The 26468-nt window shown below is 42.2% G+C and overlaps 2 protein-coding genes and 1 long non-coding RNA gene across 3 annotated transcripts; 1 reads left to right on the top strand and 2 right to left on the bottom strand.

Moving 5' to 3' along the window:
• Nucleotides 1-144: 144 nt before the first annotated feature.
• LOC139434819 (uncharacterized) lies at nucleotides 145-2102 on the bottom strand. The gene is made up of 2 exons (XR_011644116.1): nucleotides 2020-2102; nucleotides 145-760 (listed from the first exon to the last, which is right to left on the bottom strand). It is a non-coding gene; the product is annotated as an uncharacterized lncRNA (long non-coding RNA).
• On the top strand, nucleotides 2026-14155 carry LOC117453969 (intercellular adhesion molecule 1-like). Its single transcript, XM_034093016.1, has 7 exons — nucleotides 2026-2173; nucleotides 6041-6206; nucleotides 8511-8586; nucleotides 9914-10052; nucleotides 10134-10466; nucleotides 13123-13353; nucleotides 13551-14155. The coding sequence occupies exons 1-7, from the start codon at nucleotides 2119-2121 to the stop codon at nucleotides 13619-13621; spliced, it is 1071 nt and encodes a 356-aa protein (XP_033948907.1). The 5' UTR covers nucleotides 2026-2118; the 3' UTR covers nucleotides 13622-14155.
• Nucleotides 14156-14717: 562 nt separating this feature from the next.
• On the bottom strand, nucleotides 14718-25092 carry LOC117454320 (ubinuclein-1-like). Its single transcript, XM_034093513.1, has 14 exons — nucleotides 24705-25092; nucleotides 22768-22866; nucleotides 22499-22594; nucleotides 21977-22111; nucleotides 21797-21900; nucleotides 21171-21690; nucleotides 20276-20346; nucleotides 19688-19817; nucleotides 19475-19599; nucleotides 17350-17469; nucleotides 17131-17271; nucleotides 16694-16744; nucleotides 16412-16569; nucleotides 14718-15993 (listed from the first exon to the last, which is right to left on the bottom strand). Exons 1-14 carry the CDS (start codon nucleotides 24930-24932, stop codon nucleotides 15596-15598), a joined length of 2376 nt encoding a protein of 791 aa, XP_033949404.1. The 5' UTR covers nucleotides 24933-25092; the 3' UTR covers nucleotides 14718-15595.
• Between the last annotated feature and the right edge of the window lie 1376 nt (nucleotides 25093-26468).

The following is a 26468-nucleotide window of genomic DNA, read 5'->3' as shown; positions in this document are numbered from 1 at the left end:
AAGTGCTACTCAACTGGCTTTAGATAAGCCAGTCCTTTATTAGTGTGGCGGCTCAATCCCCAGTTACGTTTGAGTCGCCAAGAGGCTAAACTTGGCTAAAAACTGTGACGCGTTTTCGAAGAGAAAGTCCATCGTGAAGCAAGATAGTTTTTGGGATATTTAATAAACAAAATCATAACATAGTAACTATGGACAAAACGGTCAACAGAAAAAATGACAGCACAAGCTCACCCTCTGTCATCCGCACTCGACATGAAACAGGTGACTTAAATAGACAAACCACACTCATGTGACAATTACCGGAAGTGCTCAACAAACAAATAAGTGACGTAAACAAATAATAATATTACAAATAATGAACTTGGGCTAAGTAGCATTATGGCACCTACAATTAGTATATAAGTGCTCTGTTAGTAGTTCTCTGTTAGTAATTCTATCGCTCGAAGTGGCGTCGAAAGAGATGAGTTTTCAGTCCGGAAGGTGTGTAAGCTTTCTGCTGTCCTGATGTCAATGGGAGCTCATTCCACCATTTTGGAGCCAGGATAGCAAACCCACGTGTTTCTGCTGATGGGAACTTGGGTCCCCGTCGCAGCGAGGGTGCAGCGAGCCGTTTGGCTGATGCAGAGCGTAGAGCACGCGCTGGGGTGTACGGTTTAACCATGTCCTGGATGTAGGAGGGGCCAGATCCATTCGCAGCATGGTACGCAAGCACCAGTGTCTTGAAGTGGATTCTAGCAGTTACCGGAAGTTTAAGCAACTCCTGAAAAGTAAAAAAATACTTTACTTAAAGGTGGGGTAGGTCATTTTGGAGAAACCAGTACGCTAGAATTTGAAAATACACAACCGGAAAAAAACTGCCACTTCCTTACAGAGCCCCTCCTCCAACACACACGAACGCGCACATGACCAATGAGGGCACGAGATAAGTTTGTGCACAGATGGAAGGCTGACAGGCAGGTAGGCCATCCAGTTACTTTAGCCGGGCCGGCTCAGATGATTGGTCGTGCTTTTTACAGCGCTACGGCTTCAACAGATGAAATATTTGTATTTATTGTCAAAGCATTTCATTTATTCATTGCTATCGGGATGTTGAGAGCATTCCATGGAATATAACAAAAAGTGTATCTCGAGCCGGTTTCCTACCCCACCTTTAAGTGACATTTGTTTAATACTTATACTTTACTTTGGTATTTCACTTTACGTAAAGTCATTAACTCACTGTAAAATGAGGGGGAAACGTTTATTTTTTGACAATGAAAATCAAAGATCAAAATGTCCCTTTCCCTATGATCAAAAGAAAGATTTAAATATTGTAGAAACATTTTTCAATGGAGCCATTCTGAATGAAAAGTACTTTTACTTTAAATACTTCAAATACATTTAGCTGTCAAGTCTTCTGTACTTTTACTTAAGTATCATATTGAAACTAGGACTTTAACTTGTAATGGAGTGTTTCTACCAGTACTGAAGTAAAGGACATGAGGATACTGATTCCACCTTTTCAAATGTTTATATATGAGCAGCCTTTTAGAAGATATATGAAATAAAATAAATTGCAAGGCTTTAACTCAACTCAGGGAAGAAGTCCTCAGTTCAACAGAAAGAAACAAAATAATTGTCTGTTACAACACCAATGCGTGCACGCACACACACACACACACACACACACACACACACACACACACACACACACACACACACACACACACACACACACACGCACGCACGCACGCATGCACGCACACACACACACACACACACACACACACACACACACACACACACACACACACACACACACACACACACACACACACACACACACACACACACACACACACACACACACACACACACACAGCATTATTCTTGACCCTCCCTTCCTTCCTCTCTTGATTTACTAACAGCGAACGCCCATGGCTGGTATCAGGGGCCAACGTGAAGGAATCGCCCCATCATCAGCTTCAGACAAACGCTACAAAAACACGAATACACACCCACCCTCCCTCCCATAAATACCTGAGGTACTCCGTGTTTCTCCTCAGAAGTTACTCTGTGTTTCTGCCAGCTTCACACAGCCAGTCCCGGTGTTTGAGACGTAGTATCTGCAGACTAAGGATGTGTGCGTCTGGACGGCCAATCACACTTCTGCTGTGTTGCTTGTTCATCTCAGGTGGGTGGAATGACAGCTGGATGCATGCAGGCATGGTGAGAGGATATGGGGTGAGAAAGTTGGCTCCATGTGGAAACAGTCAGTGTAGAACAAGTGATACAGACGGTGCATTTGAAACAGAAAAGTTATTTTGGGCTTGTGAGCTCTGACAGTGAATTCTGCTGTGGGTGTACTTCGTCACAGGTTGTGAATGTGAGAGCAGCTGAACCTAAGAGGGGTTGTCCCTTCTCACGTTGTGTGATTTTCAAACTTGTTTACAGATTTAAAGAGGTAACACTCCAGTGTTTTGGGGAGCAATAATATCTTTTATTTGAATTCATCTTGAGTCACTTAGATTTGGTAGAAACCCCATGTTTGGAACTACAGGTATAGGATAACTAAGGGGAAATCATCATCACTGTGATATCATTTAAAACAGTGAAGAAAACATTAGTAGTTGGGCAAAATAAGTGAGTATACATTTACTTTACTTAAGTATGATTTTGATGTATTTATACTTAATGTGTCCATTTTATGCTACTTTATACTTGAACTCCTGCAGTTGCAGTGCAATCAAAATTGTTAGTACATTCAGCTTGTTGTTTCTTATGTATGTAGTATGTAAATCTAACAAAATATATAATTTAATGTATTGCTAATAAGGACATTTCTCCACACCTCATAAAGTTGAATAAAAGTTGATGGCACGACAGTCAATTGTTGGTTGAATTGTAGAACCCAAAATCTGCACTTCGACAACATTAGTGTTTAATACATCAAGTATAATTTGTTGCTAATATTAACATACTTTAATTACATTTTGAATGTTTATCTTTTATTTTAACCTCAGTAAGGATATGAGTATTACCATCACTGACTACTTGTAAATCACAGAAAGTATAGTTTGAATTGTGTACAATTTTGACATATATCTACTTAACTTAACATAAAGTAATATACTCAATGGAAAATAAGAAAAATCTTGCCTCTGAAAACACCGGCAGCTCTGAACATTGTGCGCAGAATTTCACGTACCAAATACAGGAAACGTCTTCTTGTAATCAGATAAAAGAATATAAGTACTTCTGATTATATATTGAAGGCTGGAGTTTGATTCCTGATTTTACAAAAGACAGAAACACTGTTTTGCCACGGTCAGTATGGACATCATTCACTCATTTTGCTGACTGGCATGTGGGAAACAGAGCTATTAATTTTGACAGCCGGTATGCCAACACACCCACCCACCCACCCACACACACACACACACACCCCGGAGAGCTACTGTGAGTGAGATCATCTGATAGGCGTCAGAACAAAGTCAGGGTTCAGGGAACAATGGTCATAGAAAGAGGAGCGACTTCTTTCACTTGGGCAGGGTGTCCTTCCTTCCTCAGAGGAACACACTGGGTGTTTTCAGTGCTACAAAACAATGGTTCACAATAGATCAGCTAGAAACAGTATTATTTCACGAGATGGCAACATTCAATTGACCCATGAGTGTATTATGTAAGGAAAGGGAAATGACTCATAAATACAACAATATAAAGATATGAAGATATACAAAAGAAAAACACGTTAAGACTTTCCATTTGTGATTCAACTTGATTAACCTTCCAAGTAGACCCTAAATGTTGTCTGTCGGGAGGTTGTTTCATCTATTTGCTTCAAAAATAACACGTTTCAGATTTCGTTCTTTATATATGAACTTGACAATAAGAAGGAGAGGGCCCCTTTAAGAAAAGTTATTCTGGTATCGAATATAGTCAACATTTTAGCCTTTTTATGAATCAAGAATAAGGTATAAGGATACATGACATTTATTTACCATAACGCCAATAAGAAGAGTTACACATGGGGCAATAAGTCGGAATAATGGCGGCTTTAAAAGGTGTATCGCAGACTTGGAGGAGGATTTCTTAATGATTATATATGAGCAGTAAAACCAGGACAAAATTGCAAAGTTGAAGGGAAGACAACACATCATTAAAGGTCACCTATTATGCAAAATCCACTTCTTCATGTCTCTTCTACATCAACATGTGTCCCCTCTTCTTCATGTCTCTTCTCCATCAACATGTGTCCTCTCTTCTTCATGTCTCCTCTACATCAACATGTGTCCCCTCTTCTTCATGTCTCTTCTACATCAACATGTGTCCCCTCTTCTTCATGTCTCTTCTACATCAACATGTGTCCCCTCTTCTTCATCAACATGTGTCCCCTCTTCTTCATGTCTCTTCTACATCAACATGTGTCCCCCTCGTCTTCATCAACATGTGTCCCTCCTTCTTCATGTCTCTTCTACATCAACATGTGTCCCCTCTTCTTCATGTCTCCTCTACATCAACATGTGTCCCCTCTTCTTCATCAACATGTGTCCCCCTCTTCTTCATGTCTCTTCTACATCAACATGTGTCCCCTCTTCTTCATCACAATGTGTCCCCCTCTTCTTCATGTCTCTTCTACATCAACATGTGTCCCCTCTTCTTCATGTCTCTCAACATGTGTCCCATCTTCTCCATGTCTCTTCTACATCAACATGTGTCCCCTCTTCTCATGTCTCTTCTACATCAACATGTGTCCCCTCTTCTTCATGTCTCTTCTACATTAACATGTGTCCCCTCTTCTTCATGTCTCTTCTACATCAACATGTGTCCCCTCTTCTTCATGTCTCTTCTACATCAACATGTGTCCCCTCTTCTTCATGTCTCTTCTACATCAACATGTGTCCCCTCTTCTTCATGTCTCTTCTTCATCAACATGTGTCCCCTCTTCTTCATGTCTCTTCTACATCAACATGTGTCCCCTCTTCTTCATGTCTCTTCTTCATCAACATGTGTCCCCTCTTCTTCATGTCTCTTCTACATCAACATGTGTCCCCTCTTCTTCATGTCTCTTCTACATCAACATGTGTCCCTTCTTCTTCATGTCTCTTCTACATCAACATGTGTCCCCTCTTCTTCATGTCTCTTCTACATCAACATGTGTCCTCTCTTCTTCATGTCTCTTCTACATCAACATGTGTCCCTCTTCTTCATGTCTCTTCTACATCAACATGTGTCCCTTCTTCTTCATGTCTCTTCTACATCAACATGTGTCCCCTCTTCTTCATGTCTCTTCTACATCAACATGTGTCCCCTCTTCTTCATGTCTCTTCTACATCAACATGTGTCCTCTCTTCTTCATGTCTCTTCTACATCAACATGTGTCCCCTCTTCTTCATGTCTCTTCTACATCAACATGTGTCCCCTCTTCTTCATGTCTCTTCTACATCAACATGTGTCCCCTCTGTGGAAACAGACTCTGAAAGTTTCAGGAACAAAGATTCTCTCTCTTTTTGATCCATTTCTATAAAAACCTGTCTGAAAATGAGCTGATCAGATTTTGGCCACTTTATGATGTCATAACGATGTGTTGTCTTGTGTCACCATTAGCCAATCAGCAACAAGGTAACCCCCCCCCCCCCCCCCCCTTATCACCTGAATCTCCTCCTAGAGCTCCATTGAGTTCTTTGTAACCAAATGTCTCTCAGAGGGGCGTGGGGAGGGGCTCCTTGTTTTCATCTAAAGTAACAGACAGAGAATCAGCACTTTGGAAACAGGGCTGAAACAGAGGGGATTATGGGTAATGCTGCATGTTTGGTGTTTCAGCCAATCAGAGACATGTTCCGTATATATCTGAGACCTATGATATATTGATGAAAAACAGTATAATATGAGACCTTTAAAGAAAGTGAAGTATTCTTTGAGAGAAAGTACTTTTACCCGTTACCAAATCTTTCATAATGGAAAATGACTATGGGAGCCTTTGAAATATTTGTATTTTTTCATATTGAAGTAACTGATTGTGTTTTTCTTCCTCTCCCTCCCTGACCCCTCTTTCCCTCAGCTACCTCCTCCCCCGTCTCCGTTTACACGCCTGCTCCACCTCTTCCGTTGCAGATCTCGCCTCCCTCTCCCTCAGCTAGGATCCTCCCGTCTCCACCCTCTTCTCCTCTCAGCGTCTCAGAGGTCGGCTGCCCGCTGACGCTGACCCCCTCCTCTCTGGTGGTCAGGTATGTCGGGGATTACTGTGACTAAAGGTTTCTTCAATTAACATTTGGTCTGCTAAGTTTTCCTTTTATGAATTTTAAAAGAATTATGATTCAAGGGTCTTCAGCTAAATTCCAAATAGCAAATGTTCCGGTCTGTCTACCTTTTATTTATTATAAACCACTCTTAGGAGATGTGGATTACATCTGAAGCAACATACATGTCAATTCTCACCAAAGCATTAAAGTAAGTGACCAAGTGTTCACCCTTAGAGCTATGGAGTTTTAATTAATAGCCAAATAATCCATTAATAACTTAAAGGTGGGGTAGGTAAGTTTCAGAAACCGGCACGAGATACACTTTTTGTTATATTCCATGGAATGCTCTTAACATCCCGATAGCAATGAATATCTTAAGTGCTTTGACAAAAAATCCATAAAAAAATGTCATCTGTAGAAGCCGTAAATACTGTAAAAAGTACATCCAATTGGATTGGATGGCCTACCTACCTGTCAGCCTTCCATCGGGGCACAAACTTATCTCGTGCCCTCATTGGTCATGTGCGCGTTCGTGTGTGTTGGAGGAGGGGCTCTGTGAGGAAGTGGCAGATTTTCTCCGGTTGTCCATCCATCCATCCATCCATCTTCTCCCGCTTATCCGTGGTCGGGTCGCGGGGGTAGCAGTTCCAGCAGAGAGCCCCAAACTTTCTTTTCCCTGGCGACATCAACCAGCTCTGACTGGTTGATGGCTCCCAGGCCAGCGAAGAGATATAATCCCTCCACCTGGTCCTAGGTCTACCCCTTGGTCTCTTCCCAACTGGACTTGCCTGGAACACCTCCCTAGGGAGGCGCCCAGGTGGCATCCTAACTAGGTGCCCGAACCACCTCAACTGGCTTCTTTCGACGCGAAGGAGGAGCGGCTCAACTCCGAGTCCCTCCCTGATGACCGAACTTCTCACCTTATCTCTAAGGGAGACACCAGCCACCCGGCGGAGGAAACCCATCTCGGCCGCTTGTATCCGCGATCTCGTTCTTTCGGTCATGACCCATCCTTCATGACCATAGGTGAGGGTAGGAACGAAAATGGCCCGGTAGACAGAGAGCTTTGCCTTCTGACTCAGCTCCCTTTTCGTCACAACGGTGCGGTAAAGCGACTGCAGTACCGCTCCCGCTGCTCCGATTCTCCGGCCCATCTCACGCTCCATTGTTCCCTCACTCGAGAACAAGACCCCGAGATACTTGAACTCCTTCACTTGGGGTAAGGACTCATTCCCTACTTGGAGTGGACAGTCCATCGGTTTCCTGCTGAGAACCATGGCCTCAGATTTGGAAGTGCTGATCCTCATCCCAGCCGCTTCACACTCGGTTGCGAACCGATCCAGTGAGTGCTGAAGATCGCAGACCGATGAAGCCATCAGAACCACATCATCTGCAAAAAGCAGTGGTGCAATCCTTAGTCCACCGAACTGCAGACCCCCCCCCCCCACGACTACGCCTCGAAATCCGATCCATGTATATTACAAACAGGATTGGTGACAAAGCGCAGCCCTGGCGGAGGCCAACCCTCACCGGAAATGGGTCCGACTTACTGCCGAGGACCCGGACACAGCTCTCGCTTTGGGAGTACAGAGATTGGATGGCCCTGAGTAGAGACCCCCTCACCCCATACTCCCGCAGCACCTCCCACAGTAACTCCCTGGGAACCCGGTCATACGCCTTCTCCAAGTCTACAAAACACATGTAGACCGGATAAGCGTACTCCCAGGCCCCCTCCAGGATCCTTGCGAGAGTAAAAAGCTGATCCATCGTTCCACGACCAGGACGGAATCCGCATTGTTCTCCGGTTGTGTATTTTCAAATTCTAGCGATCTCGAGCCGGTTTCTGAAACTTACCCACCCCACCTTTAAGTACTTTTACAAGTTAAACGTGCTATTTGATACCTTTTAAATCAAAAATATTTCTTGCTTTTCTCTGTATTATCATATGAAATTGATATACAGAGTTATTCATCATCTTGAGCTTTGATAAACTGGGATGGATTTTTAACAATCTTCTGATATTTTATAGTACAAAAGTATATTTTCCCTTGTCCATTTATACCAACCATGTCCTACTCTAGCAATTATCTGTGCTAATTTCACAAGTGATTTCAATTTTTTTTTAAAGAATTATACTTTAGTCCAATGTGTGCACGGAAGCAGGCATTCAGCACTTTGAAAAAGGCTAGGACTAGCACCTACTTTGAACCTATCCCCCGTGTTGTCTTGGCTTTGCTGTATGGGAGGTATGTTACTGTGAAAAATTAACAATTCACTTTCCCGTCACAGGTTTGGAGATCCAGTCACAGCCAACTGCTCTTTATCGAGGGCGGGGTTTACAGGTGTTGGTTGGGTCGTCTCACTGGTAAGATATTCATTGGGCCCTAAAGATGGTAAAAAGCTGAATATTTAGGTTTTTTCCCTCTGTATTTATTTGACTGAGCCGAGGCTTGCAGATCGAAGGCTTAAGAAATTGCAAGTGCGCATTTTATATGGTCCCCCGTCCCTGGATGATCCATGTTTTATACAGTGGCAAGAAAAAGGATGTGAACGTATGGGTACTCTAAGCAAGGGTGTAACTTTGGTTTGAGAAGTGGGACACACACAAAATATGGAATGAAACATTTCCCTCGATTTAATTCCATTTCCTGCCTTTCTACAAATATATTAGGAGATTTCTGTCTTTAAATGTAAGCTATTCATCAATCTGGTGCACGTTGAGAGCAAAATTAAGCGATTTATGGATACAGCTCTCAACACTCGTATGAAACAGAACTGTATATATTTCAATACTCCAAAAACCATTAGAATATGCTCTCAACCAATAACACATCATTGATATACTCCTCTCTCCTATCTTTATACCTAGTCTGCATTCTTTCTTTTTATTTATGCATATTTTACTAATCACTCCCCTTTTAAACTGTGTTTTTTGATTTTTTACTGACATTGGAATGATTTAACTTATTTTGAACAACTATATTAAATAGATGGAAATATTTGTTTACATAGATGACCAAACCGTTTGAGACCCACTGAGATAACTTGGACTAAAGTTGTAATGAATTATTATTGTTCTTAGGTGAAGATAAGACCACATTAAAAACTAAATTATACATTAATGCATAACGGACACAAAATGTCCGTTTTCATGCGCCAGTGAGCGGCTGACATTGAAATGAATCTATCTCCTATCTATGTTAAAGGTCCCCTATTATACTGTTTTTCATCAATATATTACAGCTCTCAGATTTATACAGAACTTGTCTCTGATTGGCTGAAACACCAAACAGATCATTGCAGCATTACCCATAATCCCCTCTGTTTCAGCCCTGTTTCAAAAGTGCTGATTACTTCAGTCTGTTACTTCAGATGAAAATAAGGAGCCCCTCCCCACGCCCCTCTGAGAGACATTTGGTTACAAAGAAGAAGTGTTTGGCTCCAAACACCAAACAGATCATTGCAGCATTACCCATAATCCCCTCTGTTTCAACATTATGACATCTCAAAATCTTTTTGTCAAAATCTGACAAAAAGTGAGACATGAGAGACATGAAAAAGTGAATGTTGCTAATAGGTGACCTTTAAACCATGGTTTAAGCTATACCAGCCACAGGAAGCATTCTCTTGTTTAGTCTTCATCTGAACATTATATCAATAGCTTTGTTTTGTTGGATTCTTTGCCACGACAGGCAGCTCCTGAGTTCACGTTTGGTTGTTTTCTGGTCTGGAGAGTGGAGAGGATGACTGAATGGAGCATGGAGCCTGTGTGTTATGCGATGTCTGACCAGGGAGGGCAGTGCCAACGAAACCTTCCTCTGACAGTCTACAGTGAGTTCATACGTTTCTCCTTCTTACATGTTAGGACATCATTCCTTTTTCTGTGAGGTTTACATTATTCTGTCTCCTCAGAGCCTCCAGAGAATGTGTCCATCAGCTTCGTAAATCACACCGGGCCGATGTCTGAGGGTCAGCAGTTCACTCTGCAGTGTGAAGTACAGAAGGTTGCTCCTGTGGGAAACCTCAGAGTGACTTTCTACAGAGGACAGACGGCACTGGGTCTCACGCAGAGCAGCATCAACACAGATGAGAAACCAGTGAGCGAGGTCTTCACTTTGAACATCACCTCCACTAAAGAAGATGATGGCGTCCAGTTCTGGTGTGAAGCCAAGCTGGAGCTGGGAGCTGACGGACCACAGCCTCCTCCAGTGGTGGGGTCAGAGAAACTCACTGCTGCTGTCCTCTGTGAGTGAAACTGCTCATCTTTTATAACACATTGAGGGTGTATGATTTAACCTGTATGCATGTGTATCATTAAGTTGTCTCTTATGGGTCTCTGAACAACTTTTCAAACTCCTCTTCACCCATAAGGATTAGTAAACATGCTTAATATCACAGGCCCAAGGACCCAAAGTGTCAGAGACCTCACGGGCAACATCTCACTCAGAGAGAGACACAGAACTAAAAGGGACACAACACACACTACACAAGGGGCAACACCATAACAGAACACAAGAAAAAGTCCAAAACAATTAAAAAAATCGGAAAAGATATATTACAGACGACAAAGAAATACAAAGCGACCACGAAAGACAAACTATATGTTTGCAAAACAACTACAAAGAGACCTTGAACAACTCCAAAAAGACTATGAAGGCCACGCAAAGAGACCTAAAATAACTCTAATGAGACACAAAAAGAAATATAACTACAAAGAGAAAAAACTACTAACTAAACAAACAAAGACACACACAAAACATTACAGAGGCACAAAGAACCCCACAAAAAGACACAAAGACAGGCAACACGACTACAAAGAGAAGCAAATAAATCAGACACAAAGTGACCTAAAACTACAAAGACACCCAGAATACATTTAAAGAGACAAACCGACCAAAGAGTGAAAAAGTGACCACAAGAGACACACAAAATACAGAGACACAAAATAACCACAATCAAATGTAATGACATTGACAAAGAGATCACGACAGACACAAAGCGACCACAGACACACAAAGCGACCACAGAGACACAAAGTGACCACAGAGACACAAAGCGACCACAGACACACAAAGCGACCACAGAGACACAAAGTGACCACAGAGACACAAAGCGACCACAGAGACACAAAGCGACCACAGAGACACAAAGCGACCACAGACACACAAAGCGACCACAGACACACAAAGCGACCACAGACACACAAAGCGACCACAGAGACACAAAGCGACCACAGACACACAAAGCGACACAAAGCGACCACAGACACACAAAGCGACCACAGACACACAAAGCGACCACAGAGACACAAAGCGACCACAGACACACAAAGCGACACAAAGCGACCAGACACACAAAGCGACCACAGAGACACAAAGCGACCACAGACACACAAAGCGACCACAGACACACAAAGCGACCACAGAGACACAAAGCGACCACAGACACACAAAGCGACCACAGAGACACAAAGCGACCACAGACACACAAAGCGACCACAGAGACACAAAGCGACCACAGACACACAAAGCGACCACAGAGACACAAAGCGACCACAGACACGCAAAGCGACCACAGAGACACAAAGCGACCACAGACACACAAAGCGACCACAGACACACAAAGCGACCACAGACACACAAAGCGACCACAGAGACACAAGGCGACCACAGAGACACAAGGCGACCACAGAGACACAAGGCGACCACAGACACACAAAGCGACCACAGACACACAAAGCGACCACAGAGACACAAGGCGACCACAGAGACACAAAGCGACCACAGACACACAAAGCGACCACAGAGACACAAAGCGACCACAGACACGCAAAGCGACCACAGACACACAAAGCGACCACAGAGACACAAAGCGACCACAGACACACAAAGCGACCACAGAGACACAAAGCGACCACAGAGACACAAAGCGACCACAGAGACACAAAGCGACCACAGACACACAAAGCGACCACAGACACACAAAGCGACCACAGAGACACAAAGCGACCACAGACACACAAAGCGACCACAGACACACAAAGCGACCACAGAGACACAAAGCGACCACAGACACACAAAGCGACCACAGAGACACAAAGCGACCACAGAGACACAAAGCGACCACAGACACACAAAGCGACCACAGACACACAAAGCGACCACAGAGACACAAAGCGACCACAGAGACACAAAGCGACCACAGACACACAAAGCGACCACAGAGACACAAAGCGACCACAGAGACACAAAGCGACCACAGACACACAAAGCGACCACAGAGACACAAGGCGACCACAGAGACACAAAGCGACCACAGAGCACACAAAGCGACCACAGACACACAAGCGACCACAGAGACACAAAGCGACCACAGAGACACAAGGCGACCACAGAGACACAAAGCGACCACAGACACACAAGGCGACCACAGAGACACAAGGCGACCACAGACACACAAAGCGACCACAGAGACACAAGGCGACCACAGAGACACAAAGCGACCACAGAGACACAAAGCGACCACAGAGACACAAGGCGACCACAGACACACAAAGCGACCACAGACACACAAAGCGATCACAGAGACACAAAGCGACCACAGACACACAAAGCGACCACGGACACACAAAGCTACCACAAAAGACAAACTATAGACAAAACAACTACAGAGACCTAAAACAACTTCACAAATACACAAAACAACTATGAAGAGACACAAAACTACTCGGAGACCAATAACAACTGCTTAGAGACAAACGGTGATCACAAGAGAGACAATACAACTGCAAAGAGACACAAGACATTGAATGAAAATAACAATCTGTGTCTCTCTCTAGCCAGTTGTGGGTATTTTGCATGTCTCTCACACAGAACCTAAAACTCAGACATGTTTCTCCCAGTCGGTCCACAGCTCATGTGTCCCACTAAGCTGCGGGTGAGGGAGGGGGAGAGCCTGAGCTGCGAGGCGAGAGGAAACCCCTCGCCATCCGTCACCTGGGTCAGAGACGGAGAGGTGGTCGCCCTGCCTACTAACTCCAGCAGAGAGCATGCTGGGAATTACACAGTTACGGCAAAGTCTGTTCTGGGACAGACGCGTTTCACAGTGGAAGTGGAGGTCCTCCCTGGCAAAGGTACGTGTATTAGTGCTTCATATGTGTTCATATGCCTGAAAGCTATATTTACAGCCCCATTGTTCTTTTATATTGAGTTCCTATTAACGAGGTTTAAACGTTCTTTCCTTCCTGAATATCCGAGTGCATTGTTATGTTTTCTAAATAGTTTTAAAACATCCTGCATCAAGGGAATTTATTTGTCTCTTTCTTCTTAGGAACTACCAACAGTTACAACGGGCATTTCCTGTTGGCCGTCTTGCTTATTTGGACGATCAACTGGTCGTAAAAACTAAGGACTCAACGTGATGTGTGATGATTTTTATTCTAAATATCTGCGAGGGAGATCTGCTTAACGTTTGTCAGCGAAAACTGTTCCGTCTCCCTTTCCTGCAGTGTGATATGTTTGTGTGCATGTAAATGGTCTGCAAAGGCTACAATCCCAAAGTTCCCCAGAGGGAGTTTCAAAGTAGCAGATAAACCTCTCTGCTTCGAGAGATTCTGCACAGGTACATTTTCTTAAAATAACTATTAATCTGATCTTTATGTAATCCGCACAAACTAACTTCCATATATTCAAGACTGAGAGCTGCTGTAGAAATAATTCACAATGTATTTTCGTACATTTCACTAATCAAAACTCGAACTGCCATAAAGATTTTATGGACACAAAACAATGTTTGTTTGTGTCGTGTGTACAGCTGTTTTTTTCTGTAGTGTAAGATACTAACAAGTGGTGTCCAGACTTTTGAAATGCTCCAGATCCTTCACTAAAGTCATGTTCATTCTGCTGTGTATTAAAATGTTGAATTCTCCTGTCGAACATCAGTGCTTTCTTGCTTTAGACTTCCTCGCCAATTCACCAACAAAATGTGGTCAAAATGAACATCGAGGGTCTAACATTGATATGTCAAACTGGAAAACGTAAGTTAAGTGTTGAAACTGTTAATTAAAAGTAAAAGGTATGCCTGGTTTTAAAGCAATGCAAAATAATAAAAGTTGGATGAAATATTTGAAGACTTGGGGTGTTTCTCAATGTCGAGGACGCTTCCTTGGTGGGACATGTCTTCCCACAGGTCCATCAGAGGCTAGGCAAGAATCCTTCCTGGCATTAGGAGAACGAAGAATGGAACTGGCTAGCAAGTGTGCGTCATATGAGAGGCCCGCCTTACATTTTCCGCCAAAGATTTTTGCAAATTGGTCCGTACGCAAAGCATTGTGGGGATTTTAAGACCGCGAACGAAGGACGCCGGCCTCGGTAGAATTCCAAGCATACTGGACATTGGAACAGTCCTTTGGCGGGACTCGACGTAGCATCCTTGAAATAGTGGCTCTGGAGCATCCTTCCTCGACATTGAGAAACACCCCAGGTCACAAACATAGCAGTCGGCCACTTTGCACACCTCGTGTTTTGTAATGTATTTATTGCGTGTAAGGCATCAATACTCATTAACTCATTCCTTCAGTGTCTCCACCTTTGAAGACAATTGATCTAAAATCAAATGGCTGCACAACAGGTTACTTTTTTATTCAAATGAAATCATACATTATAAACAAAGCCTCTCAAATACATGTTGATTAAGGACATTGCACAGTTCTTCACAAGGTGTTATCAGAATCAGTCTGTTCATTTCTAAATTGGTATAAGAGTAATTTCTCCTTTCATAAAACAAAACTAGCATTTCTTTGGTTACTTCCCAACTCAGACGAAATGCAAAACAAGTGAAAATGTTGGGAGCACATTTCCACTTTAAAAAAAAAAAAATCTCAACTTGTAGCTGGAGACTAAAAGTCATAATCATTAGCCATTTGACTTTTGATGAGAAACTCATTTGCACAGCTGATTTTGGGGTCGTGTTTGTTATCATCTCAACATGTGTCCAGTCTAGAAACGGCTCCCACCAAGAGAGAAATAAAAAAAGTTGAACAAACCTTCATTTACTATATATTCCATATCTGGGTTGTACTTTGTCAAACAATAAGTCTTTTCTTATTTTAGGTCTTGCATGGTTTGATCCTAAATGTTACAAAAGGCTATTGATGGTAGTTTAACATTTTGTCAGATCATTATTTCATTACTAAAAACCTATTAAAAAAGGTTATCCGTCAAACTTTTACCTGAACAGTTAAACTAATATGTTTGAATTCTATAGTAGGGACGGAAAATCAGGATATCTGCCGTTTAGAGTTTTTTCATCCAAAAATACATCAACTAAATAGGATTAAACAAAACGTGCAGCGTGTAAATCTGCACCGGGAGTTGTCATTGCGGCATAACGTCGTCATCGTCCGAGATGATCAGCACGTGTCCCGCATCAGAGAGCAGGCTGACCAGCTGAGGCACAAAGACTCGACCCACCGGGCTGGAATGAGGGGGCGGAAGAGGAGGGACCGGAGGACTTCCGGTGTCCGACCCCAGGATCCAGTGCTGGACTGAACGCTTGTATTGAGCCACGGCTGCTGCCAGGAGCTCCTGGGGGATCGGCTGCACACGAGCCAGCGCCTGCTCTGCGAGGAGCTCCAGGAGGGACTGAGTCTGAGCAGATCTGGCGTTTATCGGGGGGTTGTCAGCAGGTCTGGAGGAGGCAGAATCCACTGAAGCCCTTCCCGTTTGACCCTCCCCCTTCAGCAAGGTCTCCTTATTCTCAGAACCTAGGGAAACTGGATCGGAGAGATTTCTGATCAAAAATCTTTTTATTGTGTTTCGACAATGTATAAGTAATGTTTGTCATTTAGAGATGGAAAGCAAAATATATGCATACAAATGAGACGGTGGTCTGTACCGATTGTACGTAGAGAGAAAAAAGAATTACAAAAAACACAAACAATAACTAAAGCAATCCCCTACATTCACTGCCAGTGAGCCTCATACAAGGCAAGGCAAGTTTAGTTATATAGCACTTTTCAACGCAAGGCAATTCAAAGTGCTTTACAAAAAATGAAAGACATTAAGCATTAAAAAAGAAAAGCTAATAAAATAAACATTAAAAGAAAAAATACATGGATAAAAGTTACACACGATTATTTATCAGGAACATTGTTAGAATATATATATGCGTGTAATACATGCAGCAAATACCTGGATTGGAGGGATTTGAACTCACGATAATGACATCGTCCGAGTCTTGAGGCGGTCTGCTCAGCAGGGGAGACTCCTGGAGGACGCTGAAGCTATCCGGAGTGGCGAGAGGAGAAATGAGAGGCGGCTGCTTCTTCTCAGGCCGGACCCTCTTCACGCTGAGAACACATGTGAGAAGTGAATTTGGAAATCCTTTTAAAACTAAAAAATTAATAAATCAAAACTTTTCGTAACATTTCCAGAAGCATCTAGACTACATACAAACAAAAGAGATACACTCACGGTAACGGTGCAAAGAGGCTCAACATCTCCCTGCTCTCCTTTATCAGCACCCTGAAACAACACATGTTGAGTCGCAATCATTTCTTTAGGAGAATTGGGTTTCAAATTTAGATTGAAAATAAATCATAATAAAAAAAAAATTAGAGAAATATTAGTATAACACAAATATTAAAGTAAGAACGTTTAATAAATGGTCAAATAAAAATACATATGTAAAGAGAACTTTAAGCTAAACTGTCCAATAAAGATAGAATGAAAAACAAATATGTATTCAAATATAAGTTAAAGTAAGTGGTGTGCACATTGTACCACAATCTATGACAGGTAATATATACACAATAGTGGTACATTAGTATGGATAAGATATTGAATTGCACAGTTTAAAGAGGAATTGTTTTAACGGTAAGATAAATCAGGCTGTTGAGACCGAGACCAACCTGGACTGCATCCACCCCTTTGGCCACAGCAGTTTGACCTCATGGTCTAAAAAGGTCTTCAGATATTCCTCCAGCTCCTGACTCCTTTTCTGTCTTTTATACCTCTCCATGTTCACGGTTAACACGTGACACAGGCACTCCCTGTGTGAGAGATGTTGGCACAAAGTTACAATGAGGTTATTTAACATTTTAAATAATCTAACGATGATTAAATCTGACCTTATCTCTTCGTTCCATTTGAACAGCTTCTTTGGACTTCCTCTTTTCCCACCTCTCTCCTCCATGTTGTCCTCTGGACCAACATTCTCCTTCTGTTTGCTTTCCTTCTCCTCCGCTGCCCTGACATTAAAACAGAGATTAAGATGAGACAAAAAAGATCCACAATGAGCCCAAACCATGATCTGAGCAGAATCAAGTGTACGGCTTCAAATTATAGATAGTCGTTTTTGAGGAGAAGCTGCACAAAGATATGTGTGAATTAGGGCTCAGTCGATTAAAATATTTAATCGCATGATTGTCCATTCATCGCACATTTTTGATCTGTTCTAAATGTACCTTAGAGGAATATTTTTCAAGTTTGTAATACTCTTAACATATGAGTGGACAAATATGCTTTATGCTAATGTTTATTATCATTTGAACAATGACAAATATTCTCATGAATATTAAACACAACAACCTCTGAACATTACAAATATTCGCCCCAATTCAACGAGAGGTTCCACTCTCTCATTAAATAATACAATACAAAGTGTGTGTGTGTGTGTGTGTGTGAGCTCCTTATATCCGTTAGCGCAGCTAGCTAGCACCAGATGCTAACAACAACAATGCACGTAAGGTAGGGGTGGGCGATATTGAAAAATATGTTATCACGATATTTTCAAGCAGTATCACGATAGACGATATATATCACGATATTTTTTCATGTCGGTTATTATGGTTATTTTTCAAGTTACTTAACAGTACAAGCACCTACAAGGTAACAGAAACTAAAACAAAAAGGAGTAACAGACCAGAATAGCATTTCAAGCTGGTTTTATTTCAGAAATGAAACCCTGAATGAACAAGTGAGCAGTGAACATCAATAACCATGAAAAGGAGGGTAAAACATAACTAAGTAAAACATCAATGAGGAAAAGTCAGTGCCAAACAATTAAAATGTAAACTTTAGACTTGAAGTGTAATAAAAGACTTTAGCATAACTGAAGGGAAAAACATAAAACGCCACCGCGTCAGTTATGTCTTTCCACCGTTTGCTAGTCTTTTCATAAGGAGCCCCTTGATGAAATGCCTGCCCTCTGGTAGTTTGTTTTGGGGCAGTCGCTGCGGTAGATTGTGCATTCACACGCGGGGGACCTTGCACTCTTACAGTCTCTGCATGCTCTTTCTGGTGCTTGCGTTTGAGGTGGTCTCGTAAGCCCGACGTGTTGCCATCTGTCGCTTTGAAATTTCCCTTTTTGCACATTTTGCAAATTACATTTGTTTGCTCCGTGTCTGTTGTGTTATATCCAAAATATTTCCATACCACAGACGTAGAGTTCTTTTTGGGGACTAAATCTAATTCTTCTACATCAGAATCTGACTCTCCGTCCATTATTGCTGTGTGTGCAGACTGCCAACAGTGTATTTTCCCTCGCTGCAAAGAAAGGGGACGGGGACGTTGGGAGCGTGTCAAACAACTCTGACTGAACGAAAGCAGAGGTGCGCTGACATTGTGAAATCGATCGGGCTTGATATATGGTGAAATTAAAATCAGTAGGTGAGGCTGGGGGAGCGGGAGGGGAAGAGGCTCTCCGTCCGCTGTCATAGCCCCCTGCGCCGCGCACGGAGAGCCTCTTCCCCTACCGCTATTTTTTTTTTCTTTCATTTTTTTATCACGATATCTCTGAAAAAGCATATCGTGGAGACCTAATATCATCACGACGATATATATCGTCATATCGCCCACCCCTAACGTAAGGTCTCTCTCTTGCTCGCTCGCTCGCGCGCCACACACACACACACACACACACACCCTCCCGGTCCTCCCAATAGCCAGTCGGTGCCTGCCGGTGAGCGTGGAAGTGTGGTCTGCCACAAGCGGGCGGCAGGAGCGGGGCTGTCAGCAGGAGCGGGGCTGTCAGCAGCATCAGCTTGAATATGGTATTTTAAACTCGATGCGGCCGAGGAAAAAAAATACACATGCGTTAATCGCGTTAAAATAATTAGTGGCGTTAATTTTTTTTTGCGTTAACGCGTTAACTTGACAGCCCTAGTGTGAATACAAAATGAAAACAAGGCTTTGAAATAACAAATATATTCTCATAAGGAATTTTCCAAACAAGATATATGCTCAAGTGCTTACTTTGAAGTCCTGGCTTGCTCATATACTTGACAGCTTTCATTGAAACTTGCAATCTGCTCGGGCATGGCTCTGCAGACGGCCTCCTTCAGGTTCTGCATGCGGTTCTCCACATCAGAGCATTCCTCCTGGTCAGAGTCACATTCAAGATAAAAGTCACATGCAGATCGAAAACTTGAAAAACACATACTACGTGTGATAAAACATAAAACTCACCGTGTGTGCGAGGAACAGTTTCTTCACACGCTTGAGGAGTGTGTCTCTGCTGCAGGGCAGGAAGGACGACAGGTGTGTGAAGACCTTGGAGCGCAGCTGGACCCCCTGTTGCCGACACTGCAACTCAATACTGGAGCAACACACACACAGAGGGCATTGACACACACTGAGAAACTGTTTAACATCACTAGAGATAGCTAAAGATTGAAACACAATTACTTCAAGTAGTATAGGAATTCAGCAGTAAGTATTGTATGTACAGGAAACATGTGTGTGTGTGTTCTGTGCAATGCTTGATACTAAAACGTATAATAATAAACTATTTATATAGCACCTTTCATTGTGAAGGCAGCAAGTGCTTTACGGAGAATGACAATAACAAATGAGGAACATAATTAAAAACAAGGCATAAACAAACAGAAATATGTATATCACTGAACCATAAAACAATAACAGTGATTCTACAAAAAAATTATAATTGCCCCAAATTAAAAAGACCGGTCTTTAAATTGACTTTTAAACATTCCAATTGAAGTTGCTGTTCTAAGATCGAATGGGAGTGTTCTTGTAATGCTGTTGAGAACTCACTCCAGCAGCATTGAGTTGATTTCTGGAGTGAAGAACTTTAGTTTAGACTCTCCCTCGGAGGTCTTGGCAACCTGAAAGAAATATGTAAATCATCTGTACATCATACGTGCCATTTTCAATACACGTCAGAGCGGTGCAGTGATGCCGTTTTTTGTAGGCCGACCTGTAAGTTGGCAACCCAAGGGTTCCCTCGACAAAAAGCAATATTGCAGAACTGTGGTAAACGCATTTTTATGAAATGCTGTTCAGCAGGATAATCTCCACACGTTGTTATGCTATAAACAGTCTCCATGACGACGGATGCATGACACCACGCTAAGCTAAAAGGAGTCTAATGGTTGGAGCGATTACATTACTTCCAAAAAGGTTCATTAGTTAACTTGTATTTTATGGTGTCGACATTTTGAAAAACCTGTAAGTTTGTATTAACAACAAACCTTATTTCAGTCAACAAACCATCGCCATTTTAGCAATTCTGGGCTACCTCATTCCACTTACCGTACTTTTCAGACTATAAGCCGCGACTTTTCCCCCCATTTTTTGTTGTACAGCTAACGGCCACTAGGGGACCTCCTAGATCTATGGATGTTACAGGTAAAATTAACCACCTTTAACGCTATGGGCTCTATGACCGGTCCGCGCCCGCCACCTTTAAGCGGCGGCTCCAGCAGGAAAAGCTGGAGGCCGGAAAAGAGTGAGACAGGTAGCACGCCAAAGTAAAAGTGGAACCGAGAGACAGAACGAGAGCAAGACAGACGGACAATTTAGCTGCTGCGGCTTATATGCAGGTGCGCTTTATAGTCCGAAAAGTACGGTACTTTTAGAACTCATTCCTGCACCACTGTATCCACAGGTGAGTCTTCATCACTTTTGGCAAACAACAAAAGGACCTTACCACCGTGAGTTTCCTAATGCTGTCCTCCAGTCGGGGGGGAAGTCCCTCCGGCAGCGGGACACACTGAGGTAATGTAGAACTGCTGTGTGTCGGGATCTGCTCTACCTGAGGCTTCAGCTGCACACTGATTGGAGGAAGAACCTGAGGGCGAGCCTCACACTGGGTCATTTCTGTTTTGGGACTGAACAGCTGCGCTTCTGTTGAAGGGGGAGGCGCCATTTGTGTGGACGAAGCGGCTTCACTAACATCCAATAAAGAGTCCATGTCAAAATCCATGGCGTTGACTGCCTGGATGAGAGTGTGCTCAGTGGTTGATCCGATTAAACTGAGGAGAGGGTCTGTCAGTTCCCCCCCGCTGCCTGCGTCTGCCGGGAACATTGTGAACGCAGACCTCCTTGGTTTTACTTTATCCATTTTCCCCTTCTCTCTTTGGAACTTCTTCAACATGCTGGTGACGCTCAACGTGCGGGACACCTTTTTCTTCTTGATCTTGACGTCCGATGCCAGTTTAGCGATAGGGCTGCAAGTTGAACATGGAGAGATTTATGTTGTGAATAAAAAGGTTGAATCCGAGTGAAACTGGATACATGGTAAACATGAGGTAAGCGTGATTTGGGAAGTCTCACCTCGACTTGGGATCCAAAAAGCTGATCGTCTGCTCCGCCTCTTCTCTGCAGCGCTTCTTCTTCTTCTTCTTCGGCTTATCCTGTCCGTCATTGACTTTACGTTTCTAAAAGTGAACAGTTTTGGAACTCAATCACTTAAGAAACGCACTGAACATTTCATTTCTGGGTTCGTCGACTTACTTTTGAGGACTCGGGAGTTTTCTCTCTTGCTTTGAGGTCCTCCGTCTCAGATGTATGGCGGAAGTGCAGCACGCCAGAGTTGATGTAGAATCCACCGTACTTGGTGGTGAGGGAGGCCGGCACAAACTCATCGTACTACACACATCAACCAAAAGCAATAGTAGAATTTGATTTAAATAGCTTTGGTCGATAAGAAAAACTTTACAACAAGCCAAAGAAAAGATGGAGAAACACTGACGGGCCTTGAAATGTATGAGCAGAGGACATTTGGCTAATCCCCTTTTTTAATATTGGAAAAGTTGTTTAATTCAGAGTGTCTGCTCCAGGAGAGAGTATTTATTATCAGTGGTGATTGTGGTACATTTTTAATAACCATGAAATTATATTTTCATTAACGACAAAAGGCAGAGACACAGAATATCAAAACTGCGTCTTCATAAAACGCTACACGTTTTTTAAAAGACGATAATAAACAAACTATATCATGGGGAAATCCAAATGTGTGATTTAACACAGACTCACAGGCTCCGTGTTGTCAATGAAGGAATCCTCGTCATCATAACCGTATCCGATATCGATCAGGTCCTGGATACGGTCCTTATTCTTCGGTTTGTCTGCCTGCGATGAAAGGTTGCAAAATACTGTTGTGCCATTTGTATCTGATGCCATTTCTGATAAAGAGTTCAATCAAATACATCATTGTCAGTTCTGGTCCAATTCAAACTCTTGGTTTTATTTGATGGTCCCTTGAAATGTTGAGGAATAGTCATTCATAATTCAGAGCTACTTACATATTTTTTCTCCAACTCCCCTGAAAGAGCCGCGAGCTCGTCGATCTCTCTCTTCTCTTCCTCATCAAATCTTCTCAGTGGGACTTTTGTGATGTTTATCTAAAAGTTAGATAACGTCTCAAATCAATTACAAAAAAACATAATCTGCTCTCTCACCAACAATCATATTAACATCAGTCTATGCATAATCTGTGCATGTGCAGCAAAAAGCATGGGCCATTTCTCACAACAAAGTAGACAACTATCATGGATTCAGAGCACCCAATCAATGCATCTAACAAAACGCAAATAATCTTGAGAGTTAAAAGAAAGCCAACCTAAGGAATTAATTGGAAAATAAATCTCCATATTTAAATAAAAAATACATTGGGTGATATGAAAGTTCTGCCATACTGTTACCTTAAGTCCCCATTATATTAAAAGTTTGAAAGAGAAAACGCGTATTAATAAATGTTAACCCAGTCATGCATGGACTAACTATTAAGCTTGAAAATCATTTTATTGAATCACTTAAAGGTGGGGTAGGTACGTTTCAGAAACCGGCTCGCGTGCACTACAATTTGAAAGTACACAGCCGAAAAGAATCCGCCCCTTCCTTCAGACTTCCTTACAGAGCACCTCCTCCAACACACATGAACGCGCAATGCACGCCCAATGACGGCACGAGATACATTTGTGCGTGCACGAGATGGAAGGCTGACAGACAGGGCACCGATTGGTCGTGCTTTTTACAGTATAGATGAGAGTAACACGTCACTTCCGGGCAACAATTACAGCCCCGTCCACTTTTGGGGGAAACCAACGCTGTCATTTGAATGGCGGTCAAAAAAAATTCTGAAGTTTTTGCCAATCCGATCAAATTTTTTTGAAAACCGTGGATTTTTGAATCTTCAAAGAGTTCGATTAAGATGGCCAGTCAGGCAAACAATTACATTCGATCATTGGAAATCCACAATCGGTCTCGATATATGGTTAAATTAAAATCAGTAGGCGAACGAGGCGGAACATAATAGTTTTATCATGCCAAAAAGCTGCGGTGTCGTTTATTGCACCTCAAACATAAAACATAATCAAGAGTTCAGTGTTTCCGTACTTCCTCTAAGAAGAAAGGACAGTCACAGAAGAGCTCTGTGGCTTCAGGCAGCGTTGTTTCCCCCAAAAGTGGGCGGGGCCGTAAAGTCACATAGATGTTACTCTCATCTATGAAAATGGATCGCCTACTGCTATATTTAACCATATATCGAGCCCGATCGTCGATTTCTAATGGCTTAATGCAATTGTTTGCCTGTCTGGCCATTGGAATCGGGCTCTTTGAAGATCCAAAAGTTTCCGGTTTTCTTACATTTCTGATCAGATTGGCAAAAACTTCAGAATTTGTATTGACAGCCGTTCAACTGACAGCGTTGTTTTCCCCAAAAAGTGGGCGGAGCCGTTATTTTTGCCTGGAAGTGACGCATTTGTTACTCTCATCTATTACGGCTTCCACAGATGACATTTTTGTATGGATTTTTTGTCAAAGCACTTATATTCATTGCTATCGGGATGTTAAGAGCATTCCATGGAATATAACAAAAAGTGTATCTCGACCCGGTTTCTGAAACTTACCTACCCCACCTTTAATTATTAAAACGTCCAAAATGTAAACAAGAATCATAATTTAGAACAAAAGTCATATTCCAGCTCAATGTGAATCATGACTTACAAAACAGGAGCACGTGTTTGCTAAATTACAATTAACAACAATGATTTCAAATAACAACCCTCATTGTCTGTTAATTTATAAAAGTTGAGGTCATGCACTTTGCCTTTTCATAGAGAGGCTACTCACAGTTTAACAAGTTAAGAAAAGTTGGTCATGGATCGATGTTTTGATATGAAAACTAAACTCTTGAATCATCACTACACTCTTCTAATCAGAAAAGAGAAATACATCTCACCTTGTTGTCTAGGAGCCGAGTGTAGCTGAACTCCGGAAAGCTTCTCTCATCAGGGTCGAACAGTTTGAGCACCAGGCGGGCCGAGCTGGGTTCTGAAGGCCGGTCCAAACACTTCTCCTCCTCCTGAACAACACCCGGGGAGGGCTTCACCTCCACCAGGGCCGGCTGGGTGGGGAGAGGGGCTTCACAGGACAGCGTGGTGAGCTGGACCCTCCGAGACTCTTCCATCACAGCTGATAACACCGGCAGAGTGTGTGTGTGTGTGTGTGTGTGTGTGTTTCAACCATGGATGTATAATACGAGGTTTCAACCTGGCAGAAAGGGATCCATTAGGCACAAACACGTGCAGGTGTGCGGCACGTTTTGGTCACGTGATCGCCTCCGCACGCTGCAGCTACTCCTTCAAAACACGGTGGAAATATCAGTGGAAATATCAGTTATATATATGAATAATTAATTCGCAAAAACAGATAATAGACATTATTTAAATGAATATTAGTCTGGTTTATAAGCTATTTCCTTAATGTCAAAACAATAGTTCTTAAAGGTGGGGTAGGTAATTTTGGAGAAACCAGTGCGCTAGAATTTGAAAATCCACAACCGGAAAAAATCTGCCACTTCCTTATAGAGCCCCTCCTCCAACACACACGAACGCGCACATGACCAATGAGGGCACGAGATAAATTTGTGCACAGATGGAAGGCTGACAGGCAGGTAGGCCATCCAGTTACTTTAGCCGGGCCGGCTATTGTCAAAGCATTTAATATATTTATTCATTGCTATCGGATGTTAAGAGCATTCCATGGAATATAACAAAAAGTGATTCTGACATAAATGAAATACCCCACCTTTAAGGAAATAAAATACAAATGAGATTTGTTTTCCTGTGAGCAAATTAACCCTTAAAATAAGCAGTCATCTTGAGTGAAAGTACTGATACGACACTGTACAGATACTCACTTTTAAGTTAAAGTACTGCATCGAGAATCAAATGTAATGTAGTTTAAGTATTAGGAGTAAAAGTGCTCATTGCAGAAAAAACTCAACAAATAAAAATGTATTATACTGGGCTAAGTAAAAATTATACCAACAATACATTTAAATACTCAAGTAAAGTACAAGTATCTCAAAAGTGTTAATGTACTTAGTTACTTTACACCTCTGAACATGGATATATTTGAGAACTTGTTTATAAAATGTACCCTTTTTCAGCAGTTTTATGTTGTTGGCCTCAAAGTGTTACATGGCTTTTATATATATTTTTTATAGGTAGCTAATTGTAATAGATTATATTGTTAAAGTAACCCTCCCTAAGCCTAAATTAGACACCAAAAACCAAAAATGTCCATAGAAATGATCCATCGTGATCCCATCATGCACCGTTTTTGAGTTTTAATTCTTCATGAAATCACCTGGAATATTTAGCAAATAAACTAACATTAAAAGGTTAAATAAAACATTTATTTATTTTCTTTTTTTTAGTACCCTTGTATCTTATGCTCCTTAATTATGTCATCAATGTATATCAGTTTATTTTATAAAGCCATTTGTGGATTATAATTATGATAACTATTATTAATATTACTAATTATATTCATGCTGATAAGTGCTTTACACCTTCTTTACCACACGGGGGCGCTGTAAGTCCATGAAGATGAGCAGAGAAACGAAGAGATATTTCAGCACAGTTTAACTTTGAAAACAAAAAACTCTTTATATCACATGTACTGAAGATGCTCATTAGGCTCGTGGTTTCACAATACA

Source organism: Pseudochaenichthys georgianus, chromosome 1, assembly GCF_902827115.2.
Source record: "Pseudochaenichthys georgianus chromosome 1, fPseGeo1.2, whole genome shotgun sequence".
Classification (NCBI taxonomy): domain Eukaryota; kingdom Metazoa; phylum Chordata; class Actinopteri; order Perciformes; family Channichthyidae; genus Pseudochaenichthys; species Pseudochaenichthys georgianus.
The sequence above is the reverse complement of the archived record's forward strand: the minus strand, read 5'-3'. Positions and strand labels throughout refer to the sequence as shown.